Source organism: Amphiura filiformis, chromosome 15 (assembly GCF_039555335.1).
Source record: "Amphiura filiformis chromosome 15, Afil_fr2py, whole genome shotgun sequence".
Classification (NCBI taxonomy): domain Eukaryota; kingdom Metazoa; phylum Echinodermata; class Ophiuroidea; order Amphilepidida; family Amphiuridae; genus Amphiura; species Amphiura filiformis.
The window spans coordinates 61,984,396-62,000,316 of NC_092642.1; the positions used below are offsets into that span (position 1 = coordinate 61,984,396).

The 15,921-nt window shown below is 39.5% G+C and overlaps 2 protein-coding genes and 1 pseudogene across 2 annotated transcripts; all 3 read left to right on the plus strand.

Annotated features, from left to right (window-relative positions):
• The first annotated feature begins 185 nt into the window (after positions 1-185).
• LOC140171093 (cytochrome P450 2J2-like) lies at positions 186-6,236 on the plus strand. The gene is given in 6 exon segments (XM_072194262.1): positions 186-606; positions 2,977-3,466; positions 3,469-3,935; positions 4,422-4,601; positions 5,264-5,575; positions 6,043-6,236. Coding segments are annotated over 6 exon segments (1,989 nt in total). The 5' UTR covers positions 186-251; the 3' UTR covers positions 6,228-6,236.
• A 1,472-nt stretch (positions 6,237-7,708) lies between these two features.
• Positions 7,709-9,541, plus strand: LOC140171094 (uncharacterized). The gene has a single exon (XM_072194263.1). The coding sequence runs from the start codon at positions 7,709-7,711 to the stop codon at positions 9,539-9,541; it is 1,833 nt and encodes a 610-aa protein (XP_072050364.1).
• Positions 9,542-12,629: 3,088 nt separating this feature from the next.
• On the plus strand, positions 12,630-15,469 carry LOC140171927 (cytochrome P450 2J4-like; annotated as a pseudogene).
• Positions 15,470-15,921: the final 452 nt, after the last annotated feature.

Genomic DNA, 15,921 nt, shown 5'->3' on the forward strand with positions numbered 1-15,921 from the left:
TCCAATTTACTTTGCTTTTACTTTTTAAGTTGTTGGCTCAAAATTAAAAGGGGGCATATCTGATAATAAAAGCTATCATTTTGTGGCAAATAAATACTAATCTATTTTGTATTGAAATGTTATAATATGGCTTTAAAGGTCAGTGTCCATGCCTAAATGCACATATATAATCAATTTCTAGGGTCTATTATCGGGTCCATGATATAATCATGATAACAGCCATCCGTGCTTAAAAAGAAATATAAACCAACATGGCTTTCGGTATAGCTTCTCTCGACATTCAGACTGCCCTGTTTTGTCTAGCTGCATTCCTTATCGTCTCTTGGTGGCTTCGACGACCAAAGCATCTGCCACCAGGACCATGGGGTTGGCCACTGGTTGGATATCTACCAAATCTTGTGATATCTATCTATCGTACTGGACTGACAAACCATGAGTTTCTCGCTAAGTTAGCTCGCAAGTATGGCTCGGTGTTCAGCATGTACTTAGGTGGAAACTTAGTGGTTGTTCTGGACAAGCATGATGCGGTGAAAGAGGCTTTCAACAATCCGGACTTGAGTGATAGACCCGAAGTAGCAATTTATAAGGATTTGGGATTAGGCGAAGGTGAGTATCGGATAAAGATATAATAAAGCTCGTCAACTTAACCTATTTTGTGATGTTACCCAGGCATTAAAACCCCTAAGATCACATGATTCTTTGGTAAAAATTAGTCCAAGCGGAACAATTTGAGACCAATTTGATCACAATCGGAGTCATTTTGGATTTGTGTACCCCTTTGGCGACCAACATTTTGCATTTGACCTATTTGCTTGTAACTGTAGATGGGTCAAACTATACTTTTTCTGATACTTTTTTTTACAAATACGTTGTTCAGGATAAGAGAGTGCTTAAAAGATCAGGAGCGTACTGGCCAGCGAATGCAATTTGTCCAAATCATGGACTTGGACTTATTGCTTTCCTCCCTCGGATCCTGGAGGGAACCTTGGAGCTAGCAGCACCATGGAAGTTCATATGCCTCCGTTTGTGATACTCCTTGCGTTGTAAATTGATGTAATCCCAAGTTCTTTGCAGCTGCTTTTTATGTTGTCAAGCCAGCGTTTTGGAGGTCTACCTGTGTCCTGCTATACTACCTACTAGGGCATTTTTAGGGTATCGGTCCTTTGGCATCCGTACGATGTGTCCAAAGTAGAAGAGTTGTTAGGCTTTGATTTTGTCTATGATTGTGACCTGGCTATTTGTTGTCTCTCTGATTGATCATAAGTCGATCTCTTCTAGAGACTCCCATTATCTTAAACAAGACATCTCGAACACCAATAATCTCCTATCATCTCTTTTCTTGAGCGGCCAAGTTTCTGAGCCATATGTTGCTATTGACAAGATTAACACCTGGTAGAGTTCCATTTTTGTGTCTGTACTGATTTCTTTTGACTTCCATGTTGTGGTTGCATGCTACCCATTGCCAGTCCAATCCTCCATTTGATGTCTTCCGGCCGTACTGGTTGAGTTCTCTGTAATAATTCCTCCCAAGTAGGTGAAGGTTTGAACTTGTTTCAGTTGGTCTCTTCCTATAAAAAAATGGACATTGGGTGGCTGACTTTGTTGATTATCTGAACTTCAGTTTTCACCTTGTTTATAGTGAAGCCAACGTTCTTGCTTTGAGTGCGGACTAGAGTTACAAGTGATTGTAGATCTTTCTCGGCATCTGCCATTAACACAATGTCATCGGCAAACCGCAGGTTGTTGAGGGTTCTGGATCCGCAGGTCCTGGATTACTAAGCTGGTGACTAACTCGAGCAGCATGTTAAACTGTGGCAGTAGGATGCAACTTTGTCTTACTCCTGTGGCGGTCCTGAACCACTGTGATATCTTTATCAACCCTCACTGCACTTGTCGATGTACCGTATGGGGCTAAGAGTCATACTATCTTGTCCAGGTTACCTAGGTGCCTCATTGCTGCCCATGGTCCCTCTTACCACATGGTGTCAAAGGCCTTCTGGTAGACTTGTTCAATATTGGGTATGTCTGGCTTTGTGCCAAATGCTATGAATAAAATATAAGTGATTATCGCTCACATTTAGCAGTGAAATTGAGAATAGAAAATACGAATCGAACATACGTGTCTTGCATGGATACTTAGATTGCATATCACTGGGCATAAGCTGTAAATAATTGAGAAAAAATAGGCATGATAAAGGCATCATAATGATTGAAGGCCATGTGTACTCTTTGACTTTAAAATCCAACCAAGGTGGCTCTTGCTTTATTTCAGCTTTGCTACTGGTGAAATCTTATAAAGTCAAACTTGACTCTTAAGGCGTGGGGTATGGGCGAACTTGAAGTACAGGTATCTGGAGAGGGGAAGCAACGAGTTACCCCAAATCACGGGCCAAATCACAGCGGCAGGTAGTCACAGGGCCGCCGAGTGCGAATATCCATTTATTTTACTCGTGTTTGTTTCAAGTTTTGGGGCGTTTTTCCCAAATTTGATATTTTTGGTGATATTTCAAAAAAGCGACATGCCAAAGACAACTCTTTGGGCACATAGTTTGTTATTGCAGTTCTTTTCCACATACCTACGTTACCATTTGCTTTGGTGATTTACTAATATTATATATTTTGTGACTGCAATTTGGCGTTTCAATGCGTTTTAAGCTTATCATGAAATTAACGCGAATATATAGTCACGCTGCTTTTAGAATTTTTACCTGATCGTCGACGTTTGCAGGCAACATAATGCAGATTGGCTCACGATAGATTCCTCTTTGTAGGTCACTTGATGATAAAATTACTTTGAATTCCTTGTAACAACATACAAATTTGCGTAATTGCTAATACGTAGGGTCATTTTAAAATGTTGGCACATAGGGGTCATTTTTAAAATATTTCACTATTTTATGTTAAATTTCGGCACCTCTGGCATGCTGTGCGTTCGAGTTTCTCTAATATTATTATTTTTATTTTGTCAATTGTTAGGTTTAGTACAAGCATCAGGGGAGCCGTGGAAGCACCAAAGACGTTTTACACTCACCACGTTACGTTCTTTTGGCGTTGGAAAAAGAAGCTTTGAAGAAAATATTGCCGAAGAAGCGAAACACCTATCACAAGAGGTTACCCTTTTAGAAGGGCTGTCTTTTGATCCACAGAGCTATTTAACCAACGCTACAGCTAATGTAATATGCTGTGTTGTTTTTGGTCAACGCTTTGAGTACACCGATTCTACGTTCAGATGTTTGTTGAATACCCTACGTGAGGTTATGGAACTAGCTGGATCGGGTGCTTTGCATATGTTTTTCCCCATAGCCAAGTACTTTCAGCCAACTATTTATAAACGTTTAAAACAGTGCTTGAGCACGTATCATGAGTTTATTGATAATGAAATCGAGAAGCATGAACAAGAGTTTGATGCGGAAAATGATCATAATGATTATATCGATGTTTACCTTAAAGAGATCCAAATGGCTAAAAATTGAATACGGAATCCTTCATTGATCGTCATAACTTAGCGCCTGTAATTGGCGATCTTTTTGGAGCAGGGACTGGCACCACTTCCACCACGCTGCGTTGGGCAATACTCTATATGATGGCCTATCCTGAAATACAGGAAAGGGTTCAAAAGGAGCTCGATTCAGTTGTTGGTAGAAACCGCCTACCAAGACTTGCAGACAAGACCGAATTACCCTTCACGTGTGCAACCCTTCTTGAGATTCAGCGTGTTGGGTCCATTGTCCCTTTAGGAGTTATTCATTACAGTAGAAACGACACCACTCTTGCAGGATACAATATCCCTAAAGGCAGCGTGGTTATATCAAATCTATGGAGCGTTCATCATGACCCGGAAACATGGCCGAATCCGGACCAGTTTAACCCAGAAAGATTTCTGGACGAATATGGTGACGTCATGGACAGGGAGGAATTGACTCCATTTTCTATAGGTACAGCCACCTTTTTGTCAATCTTCATACACTTTCCTTCCTTAATGTTTTGATAGGAATCATGTGAGCGGAGCAAGTAGGAAATTTGCATATTTGTGCATCATTTCTACACCTTTTACAACGTAATATCTCACCATGCAGTGGGGTTTTCCACTTTAAATTTAAAACTTTTGCAAAATGATATATTAAATTTCACCCGTAAGCTATTAAAATGCTATAGACCCTATACTTTGGTGTGCTATATACCCTACTACTTTGGTGTACCATATTAATGATAAGATTTTGAATATTGTGATTTAAAAAATAGTATTTTGGGGCAAGATTAAGGTTATAGGGATTATAATTAGAGGATGCGAGGCATATCCCTTAGGGATTTTTTTATTATCAATACATTCCAATATTGGCCATATCATAGGTAGAGCTAGGTAGGTAGAATGTTTGATAATAAATGTCTTATTTTATTATTTCTATTTAAATTTCCTGCAGGGCGTCGGATTTGTATTGGTGAGCATCTTGCCAAGATGGCGCTCTTCATCTTTTTTACGCATCTTTTTCATCATTTCACATTCAAGAAACCAGACGGTTCCCCGCCATTTTCCTTTGAAGGAATCAATGGCATTGTCTATTCTCCTCAACCGTTCTTGACTCATGCCTCAAGACGTGAATAACCCAGCAAACACAAAACGTTTTTAAAACATTTGATACAGGTTCTATTTTGGTTTTGGTAAAAACGTTTTAATAACATTAAAATTAATATCGGGTTATAATGGTCATGAAAACGTTTCAAAACTTTTAGAATGAAAACACACTACAAAATTGTTGGTAAAATGTTTAAAAAATGTTTGCAGTAAGTTATCATAAAAGGTTTTTGAATGCTATGAAAACGTTTATGAACAGTCTTATCAGTTACTAATTGCTGGAATGCAGTGGCGACGCCACGGGAGGGGGCATAGGGGGGAAATCTCCCCAGTCAGAACTCTTTCCCCCCTGTTGCCCCAGGTAAAAACCCAAAAATGTCCTTTGCATCAATTTTGCGCAAAATTTGTTGATTTTGCCCCCTCCTGAAATCACTTTTCCCCCTCAATGCCGCGACTGCTTGGAATGACAGTGTATCTAAATGTACATGTAGATACCAATAGTGTAATGGGGGAGGGGGTACTCGAGTACAAATAACCATATGGGGATTGGGAATGGGCGGCAAACATTGGTCGCATTTTTGGTATATCTATGACGTAATAACTCTTCTAGACTAATTTTGTTATATGGATATGGGTCATCTTTCCTAAATTGTCGCTGGGCGGAAAAAACATTTTCACTGTTACTGTAAAATTTTGGTAGAAACCGCCTACCAAGACTTGCAGACAAGACCGAATTACCCTTCACGTGTACAACCCTTCTTGAGATTCAGCGTGTTGGGTCCATTGTCCCTTTAGGCATGTTAGGAGTTATTCATTACAGTAGAAACGACACCACTCTTGCAGGATACAATATCCCTAAAGGCAGCGTGGTTATATCAAATCCCTGGAGCGTTCATCATGACTCAGAAACATGGCCGAATCCGGACCAGTTCAACCCGGAAAGATTTCTGGATGAATATGGTGACGTCATGGATAGGGAGGAATTGACTCCATTTTCTACAGGTATATGAACCATTTTCTCACCATCTTCATACTTTTTTTCTGCAAAATTGTAGGTTAATTATCAACAAAAGTTCTTGTCGAGAGTTCTTGAAACATATCGACAGACATTGTAACTTACTATTGCACATTGCAAATATCTGAGGTAATATACCGACCAAAAAGGGTCAAGAGAAAAGTGCACAGATCTTTTATTGTACTCCAAAGAATACCGGAAAGGTCCAGTTTGACAAGATACTTTAAAAGTATCTGTATAGGTACATGCAAATTCATAATGGTCTTAGGATTGAACCTTGGGGCATTTCACGTCTGATATATTAATATTTATTTCACGTCTGATATATTAATATTTATTTTTACAATATTCGCGTATTATTTCTGTTATTACAGGTAGGAAGTTATTAAACAAAGACTGAGTCTTATTTATTTTCTTGGTATATCCTAATTGGTCATTATTTAAATTTACACAGGTCGTCGGGTTTGTATTGGTGAGCATCTTGCTAAGATGGAACTCTTCATCTTCTTTACGCATCTTCTTCATCAATACACATTCAAGAAACCAGACGACTCACCACCACTTTCTTTTGAAGGAATCAACAGCAGTGTCATCTACTCACCTCAACCGTTCATGACTCATGCCTCAAGACGAGAATAAAAGATGACTGCTTGCTTCTCCGTAGTCCACTTGCCCATTGTGCATACTCTGGCTACTGCATTTAAGCTTAAAGCTCCGATTTAATTAATTTGTGCACAATTGATAGATTATCACTTCTGATCTTAGTCACCGTACACCTTTGTTCCATAACCATTAAGGTATAGGACATTTTTTTTTTTTGCTATAGCCCCCGAATGAAATGTATTTTATTATGTTTGTACTCACTCAGGTAGCATTGTGTGTGAATTTTACATTCAAACTAAGTGCAAATTTTTATGGGCATTTTAGTGTCTAAAATGGCCCAAAATTAGGGTTTTTCAATATTGCCGTCCATTTCTAATCGTCACCCCCATAGGCTTTACATGTAAAATAAAAAGGCTCATAAAAATTTAATAGCACCTAGTTCGGACGTAAAATTCACACAAAATACCTTTTGAGTGATTACAAATATGATTAAATACTTTTCATTCGGGGGCTATGTGGATTGTTTTTAATGTATTCCTTGTACAATGAAATTTCACTATAAAATGTCCATTGGAAACAAAGGTGCGTGCTCCCTCTGTTTGTTAGCTTCCCAAGTGGACTACTTACTTTGGATTGCGGTTAACATGCTTATTAACACAGTTGTCAATGGATGAGATTGTCGGATTTCTGGCCTACTAAAATTGGCCATGATGTAATGCATCCTTAAATGGATATGGCTTGTGATTGGTCGCCCAGAACTATGCTACCCTTTGTGCTACATGGTACACAACTATGCCGCCTTTTGTGTTGGCGGGAACATGAAACTCTCAGTAGGTGTATGAACGCGTCTTGTATTCCCAGGATTTGTGCTTGCGGTTAAATTGCATTGACAAACAAGTATGATTGACAGTGTGTGTGTTAGGGACTTTGCCCGTTCAAAGTCCCGTTTGAAATGCAATGTACATAGTCGATTTTTAACTCGGGCTTTCGCGATTAATTAACTGGCAGATCCTACAATCAGATTTGTTCAGTATTGAAGTGCCACGGGTGGTAGAATAGACTATATGATGCGCCAACTTCAACCTCCTGCTTTGCTCCTATTCCTTCTCCCTTTTTCCTACTGCACGCTCTTAACCTCCTTCTGCATGCTTCCTTCCCTCTTTGCTTGCTTTGCTATTTCTTACTATAGGATAAAGGTTGTAGGTACAGGTGGCATTACCATCAGCCCACCTGTCCCTAATCGCCTCTCTGTAGTTACCCAACCCCACGTTCTCGAAGATTGCATGTCAATCGCGTATCACCTGTTACGGCTCAGAACTTTTTCTGAGTTAACAGACGGGGCTCTGGGGGCAGTGGACTGTAGCCTGATAGGTTATTGGAGTAGCCTAGATGACTGCAGGACACTGCTTTGTCTGCATCCATCGTGAGACTAAGGGTGAGGTAACCCGGACTTCAACCTCTACTGACAACTCGCCCAGCCAGCGTGTCAGTATATGGCTAAAACCCAAAGAATCAATATGGAAGTGAAAGTAAAAAGAGGCCGTAATGCCCGAGGCCAATACGGGCGCAACCACCAGAGAAAAGATGGTTGCAGATTGCCCAGTCATGACTCGGAAGCCAACACTTCGTATGACGTTTTGCAGCCAAAGCCGAAAGGACGCTGCAAGATTGATGAGAGCCATATGAGTGGGCAAAGAAGTATTAATATATGTACATATAATACCAGAACTTTAAGGACCGAAGAATCTCTGGAATCACTTATAGATGAACTGAGAGATCTCAAGTGGGACATTATAGGACTGTCAGAGACAAAGCGTGCTGGAGAGGGCATTGAAGAATTGAAAGGAGGAGCATGGCTTTATAGTCATGGGAAAACTGAGGACAACAGGAATGCGAAAGGAATTGGATTCATGATCCATCCAAAATTCAAAGACTATATCAAAGAAATAAAATACTACTCAAATAGAGTTGTTTCACTTAATGTACAACTGACAGCAAACAATCACCTATGTGTAGTGCAAGTGTATGCACCTACCAGCGAATATGAGGATGAAGCAGTAGAAGAAATGTATGAGGATGTGAGTAAGGCGATGGAAGAAAGTAGAGCAACCTACACCATAGTAATGGGAGATTTCAACGCCAAGATAGGTAGACGTCAATCCGGAGAGGAATCAATCATGGGAAGGTATGGAATTGGCGAAAGAAACAGAAGAGGAGAGATGCTACTTGTATATGCTACACAACAAAACCTGGTTATTGCCAACACTTTCTTCAAAAAGAAAGAAAACAGATACTGGACATGGGAAAGCCCAGGAGGAAAGATCAGGAATCAGACTGATTTTGTACTAAGTAGCCAGAGAGGCATACTACAGAATTGTGAAGTGATCACGAATGTGGACATTGGCAGCGATCACAGGATGATTAGAGCTAAGATACTACTGAACAAGAAACTGGCAAGACTCAAATTCATCAAGAATTCTAAAAAGACCAAACTAAATATAATGCGGCTGAAAGAAAGGAGGGAAGAATTTCAACTAACACTCAAGAATCGATTCACAGCACTGGATATGGAAGATATGGATATGGACTCGAGATCTACACTTATATCCAGCATAGTGACAGAGGCTGCTGAAGAGATAGCACCACAAGAAAGAACAAAGAAACAAAAAACCAAAGAAGATATTGAGATTGAGGAGCTAGATATTAAAAGAAAGATACTCAGAGAAATCATAGACAAAACTACTACTCAGAAAGTAGAGTACAAGGAAACTGTGAAGGAAGTTAGAAAGAAGAGACGTCAGAGAAGTAGAAGAAAACGAAGAGAACACATTGAGTCCATCCTAGAAAGTGGTAAAGGACCAAAACAGATGTCCAAAATGAACAGTAAGAAAACTAGAATCAGCCAGATGAAAGACAAAAATGGTATTCCTACATCTAGTAGAGAAGAAATACTCAATATCTGTGCAGAGTTTTACCAAGACCTATATAGCTCTCATTCTAACCAAAGTAAACCAAACTTCCTGTCTCCAGATCAAACAGACATACCAAATGTAACTGTTAGAGAAGTAGAGACAGCAGTAAAACAAATGAAAGACAACAAAACACCTGGCACTGATGATATATCCAGTGACGTGTATAAGATAGGAGGTGCGGAAATCATCACTCAATTGACAAGACTTTACAACCAAATATTGACAGAAAAGAAGATACCAGCCGCCTGGAAGGAAGCCAAGATTATTCTTCTACATAAGAAAGGAGATAAAGAGGATATCAAAACTACCGACCTATTAGTCTGCTTTCACATGCATATAAAATCTTCACACGACTCATTCAGAATAGAATCAAGATAATATTGGATGAGAATCAACCTAGAGAGCAGGCAGGTTTCAGAGAGGGCTTTTCAACAACTGATCATCTGCATGCTTTGAACCAACTGATTGAGAAAGCAAATGAGTATCAGCTGAAGCTTTGTATAGGCTATATAGATTATGAGAAAGCTTTTGATTCGGTGGAACATAGTGATCTATTTGCAGCCTTAAGGAGGATTGGAGTTAACGAAGGGTATGTTAAGATTCTAGAAGAGATCTACACAAACGCCACAGCTACAATCCACATAGATAAGGATGTCTCCAAGCCTATCCACATACAGAGGGAGTACGGCAAGGGGACACAATCTCTCCAAAAATATTCACAACTGCAATGGAGCAAATTTTCAAACAACTAGATTTAGAAGAAAGAGGCATCAACATTGATGGAGAATGGTTAACTGACCTGAGGTTTGCAGATGATGTAGCCCTTACATCACCATCAGTCAAAGAATTAGAAGTTCAGCTAAATAGTTTGAACACTGAGAGCAGGAAAATTGGACTAAAAATGCACAAAGGGAAAACGAAATACATGACCAACTTTGACACTAGAGAGTCCATTGAAATTGACAACGAACCGATTGAGAAAGTAGATAGTTACAAGTATCTGGGCAAGACAGTCAAAATGGAGGACAACACAAGAGAGGAAGTTTTATTGAGAATCAAGGCTGGCTGGTGTTGTTTTGGCAGGTACAAAGACATCCTTTGTGACAAAAAGCTACCAATGACATTGAGGAGGCGTATGTACGATCAATGTGTGTTACCAACCATGACTTACGGCGCTGAAACCTGGTCGACTACCAAAGATCTGGAACAAAAACTCACCACGTATGTTAAACATAACTTTACGTGACAAAATCAGAAACAGTGACATAAGAAGTAAAACGGGAGTCAAAGACATCATGCAAAGGATTGGGGAAGCAAAATGGAGATGGGCGGGACATGTGGCAAGAAAAACGACAACAGATGGACAAAAAGAGTCACCGAGTGGCAACCAAGAACAGGAAAGCGTAGAAGAGGAAGGCAAAGACGAAGATGGCGAGACGACTTAACAGCATATAGAGGCACCACTTGGGCAAGGGATGCGCAAGACAGACAGAAATGGAAGATTCTTGAAGAGGGCTTCATACTACAGAGGATGAAACAGCCTAGGTGAGGTGAAGTGCCATTATAGTTATGCCATTATGATTTGTTGCATTCATTAATATAAGCCTACGTATACTTTACTTCTGTCACTAATATAATTATATAAACTTTTTCATAACAATTTTATACAAGTATTTTGATGTAATAAATATCAGTATAATTTCAAGTTCAACTGAATGCGTTCATCATGATTAATAACGTGTTTTTATGTATCAAAAATCGACTATGGCATAGTCTAATATTCCTTGGGCGTAACCAGCATTTTGGTGGTGGTGGGGGTCAAAATTTCGGGGTTGAAGACATTTTTCCGGTTGTATCATTTTGACTCGGTAGTATATACCGTACAGAATTAAAGAATTTTTTCTCTTTCTTATAGAGAGACTACATGTAAATAAGTCGTCGAGCTTCCAAAAAGGGCTTTATTGGGACAATGTACGCGCGCACTACGCAAAAATTTGGTATTTTACACTATTTTGGCCCATGCTCGGTATGAATTTTGGTGGGAAAGAAACGAGCTCCCTTTTCTTTTCCTTCGGCTTTCCGATTTTCTCTTTAATTTTTGTCAGGGGCACTTTTAGCAGTATTGTCAGGGGAACTCTACCCCACCCACTCTCCGGCTGGGTACGCTAGCACGCTACTATTATATACATATTCTTATTACTACACGTGATAAATAAATCGTATATTACTCGTCAATTAATCGTAAACCATCAAGATCAAGGTTTGTGTTTAGTTAGGGCACTAGCCAAAGTGTTCATAGTACAAGGCTATGGGCTTGATATTTTATATTCCTACATTAGTGGAACCAATGTTTTTTGGTATCCTTAAACCGGAAATGATAAAAATTTGATTGGTTTCATTTTTTCTATGCCCCCTTGTGGTTCCCACGAGGGGTAAAAAGTCAATTGTCATATTTTTCTACGGTGCTTATTTCAGCAATAATAGGTCAATGTCAAAAACTTCATAGTTCAGGGATCAAAATAAAAAAAATGGTCCGTTGAAACTGGTCTCAAATTACTCCACTTAACATAAGAAATCTCAAACATATTAACATTTGATATTTTTAAATTTTTTGATATTTAACAGTCCTGAAAGTAAACTTTCTAAATCTAATGATATGTACTTAAATTAAAGTGTCTGTAGCTGCGATGAAATGCCGACGATCAATTGAAAATTTTGACCTTTCGTATTGAAGATTTGTGTCCCAAAACAATAAAATAAATTAGGTCATTTTGGGAAAAAAATCCATATCATGATAATGATAAAACCAAGCAACTATAGAGTACAAGAGACAGCATTTTACCTCTTACCAATATCTATATTTATATCAGTGTACACTTATAAGTTATCATAAGGAGGGCGAGTTAGCGCCAGCGGTAATTCCCTCGCTTTGCACCACCCGGCGCGGCCCAAGGACTCACATGCACTTGGTTTATCCCGATTCCATGCTCGCTCTCGCAGGTTTTCTCCGGGATCTCCGGTTTCCTCCTGTATTGCAAAAATCGGTGATTAGTTGTTTGGTTATCAAAAACTTCCTTCACCCAATGGAATTTGGGGAGCTGCACAGATAATTGGTGTTACAATCTAAATGCGGATAGGTGCGCGCCGTTCGGCAGCAACCTAGTTGATGCGATCTGATTGTGATGATTCACCATTGCAGCGAAATTACAGCGCAGGCTCTAAGTTCGGGAAAAAGGCGCTTTATAAATCCAAAATTTATTATTATTATTTATTATATTTAATAATATAGTTCCTGCGGAACAAACCACTAACTTGTCCAACCATACCAGCAAAATATCGTCTGGATGAAGTCCAAATGATATAATTAATTGACTCTAACTTAAACCAATATACTGTTTCTGTGAATGCCGCAAACTTCGCCTTCCTTTATAGTTTATTATTCAGCAATTAACATGGTAAAGAGTACAAAGTACTGAACTTTGTATCACACTTTGTATGTACTAGTACAAAGTTCAATTTGCGAAGTAGAGTGTTGTGAAAACACTGATTAACGACATCGCATAATACTCTCTTGTTGTCCATGCCCACTGACCTGTAAGGTCAGTATCCATGCCTAAATGCACATAATATAACATAGCCATCCGTGCTTAAAAAGAAATAAGCTGAAATATAAACCAACATGGCTTTCGATATAGCTTCCCTCGACATTCAGACTGCACTCTTTTGTCTAGCTGCATTCCTTATCGTCTCTTGGTGGCTTCGAAGACCAAAGCATCTGCCACCAGGACCATGGGGTTGGCCACTGGTTGGATATCTACCAAATCTTGTGATATCTATCTATCGTACTGGACTGACAAACCATGAGTTTCTCGCTAAGTTAGCTCGCAAGTATGGCTCAGTGTTCAGCATGAACTTAGGTGGAAACTTAGTGGTTGTTCTGGACAAGCATGATGCGGTGAAAGAGGCTTTCAACAATCCAGACTTGAGTGACAGACCTGAAGTAGCAATGTATAAGGATTTGGGGTTAGGCGAAGGTGAGTATCAGATATATAATAAAGCTCGTCAACATAATCATAACCTATGTTACCCAGGTATTAAACCAAACACCTGAGATCATTCTTTGATTAAAATGTTAATCAAAATCAGAGTATTTTTGATTTGTTTACCCCTGTGGAGCTCGAGTCCAAAATTGTCTGCATTTGACCCATTTGCCTATAACTCAAGAACCGTATATCGGAGATGGGTCAACTCAAACTATAATTTTCCTGAATCCTTATGAGAGGAATACATCCAGATTTAGACATTTGAGCCCTGCTTAAAAGCGACCTGTTTTGTTTTATGTCAATCAGCATTTCATTCTATATACTACCTTTGTCTACTTTTTTGATATATATGTTGTCCAGGATACGAGGGTGCTAGACCAGGGGCGTAAGAGGCCAAATCAAATCGGCTGCCCTTTCGACTTTCTTCATTGATATATTTTTATTTTGTCAATTGTTATAGGTTTAATACAAGCATCGGGGGAGCCGTGGAAGCACCAAAGACGTTTTACACTCACCACGTTACGTTCTTTTGGCGTTGGAAAAAGAAGCTTTGAAGAAAATATTGCCGAAGAAGCAAAACATCTATCGCAAGAGGTCACTCTTTTAGAAGGGACATCTTTTGATCCACAGAGTTATTTAACCAACGCTACAGCTAATGTAATATGCTGTGTTGTTTTTGGTCAACGCTTTGAGTACACCGATTCTACGTTCAGATATTTGTTGCACACTCTACGTGAGGGCATGGAACTAGCTGGATCAGGTGCTTTGCACATGTTTTTCCCAATAGCCAAGTACTTTCAGCCAACTATTTATAAACGTTTAAAACAGTGCTTGAGCACGTATCATGAGTTTATTGATAATGAAATCGAGAAACATCAACAAGAATTTGATACGGAAAATGATTCCAATGATTATATCGATGTTTATCTTAAAGAGATCCAAATGGCTAAAAAATTGAATGTGAAGTCCTTCATTGATCGTCATAACCTAGCACCTGTAATTGGCGATCTTTTTTGGAGCAGGGACTGATACCACTTCCACTACATTGCGTTGGGCAATACTCTTCATGATGGCCTATCCTGAAATACAGGAAAGGGTTCAAAAGGAGCTCGATTCAGTTGTCGGCAGAGACCGTCTACCAAGACTTGTTGACAAGACCGAATTACCCTTCACGTGTGCAACCCTTCTTGAGGTTCAGCGTGTTGGGTCCATTGTCCCTTTAGGAGTTATTCATTACAGTAGAAACGACACCACTCTTGCAGGATATAATATTCCTAAAGGCAGCGTAGTTATATCAAATCTATGGAGCGTTCATCATGACCCGGAAACATGGCCGAATCCGGACCAATTCAACCCGGAAAGATTTCTGGACGAATATGGTGACATCATGGATAGGGAGGAATTGACTCCATTTTCTATAGGTATAGGAATCATTTTGTCAATCTTCATACGTTTTCTTAATCTTTTGATTTCTGCATGTACATTTTTCTACACCTTTTACAACGTAATATCGAAAAGGTGCCCAAACAATCTGTGCAAATTTCCGCTGATTTTTTATTATCAATAAATTCCTATATTGGTCAGGGGCGTAGCCTGCTTTCTTGGTTTGGGGGTGGGGATAAAATGTTCGGTGCACAGACGAAAAACATGAAAAAATTGCAGTTGCATCAAACAATACATTTACCGGTTTTGTTTTTAAGAGAGATGATGTGTGCACGTAGCGCGCAAAAAATATATTTTACACTATTTTTGCCCCTGGTCGAGATGGAAAGGGCTTTACTGTGACAATGTGCGCGCGCAAAAATTGTGTATTTTACACTATTTTGGCCCATGATCATGGTGAATATTGGTGAAAAAGGGACTCCTTTTTTTGCCCCTTTTCTTTTCCTTAGCCCTCCAGATTTTCTCTTTCATTTCTTGTCACGGGGCACTCTGCCCTCCCGCTGGCAACGCTACCGATATTAGCCATATATCATAGCTAGACAGGTAGAATGTTTAATAATGACTGATCTAGATCTATTTTATCATTCTTATTTAAATTTTCTGCAGGCCGTCGGGTTTGCATAGGTGAGCATCTTGCCAAGATGGAGCTCTTCATCTTTTTTACGCATCTTCTTCATAAATTCACATTCAAGAAACCAGACGATGCCCCGCCACTTTCGTTTGAAGGAATCAATGGTGTTGTCTATTCTCCTCAACCGTTCTTGACCCATGCCTCAAGACGCGAATAAGACATGCATACATGCAGTAGTACGTATACCAGTAGTACGTATACCAGTAGCACCACCTTTCTGTACGGTATTATATTGTTCAACATATCACAAAGAAGAATTACGCATCGCACACTAGCACAATTAAAGAGGAAGCCCCGCCAGAGCAGTTCTTCTGGGGTGAACCAAATCTTCCTGGTTATTAAATTAATCATTGACATTATATTGATGCAATAACATTAAAACATCAATTAGCTCCTGTCAAATTCAGAGAAAATCAGCTTATCACGGATTAATTTGATAAGACAGGTTTGATTCACCCCAGAAGAACTGCTCTTTAAACATGAAATTACAAGACACCTATCATGCATAGGCAGATATGCCAGAGCAAAAACTCCGGACATACCTGCCTGTGCGGGGACTTGAACCCCAGACCTCTCGCTTGTCGGGCGAACGCTCTTACCACTGAGCTACACAAACTGTCCCTGATAAACAGGACTCGAGT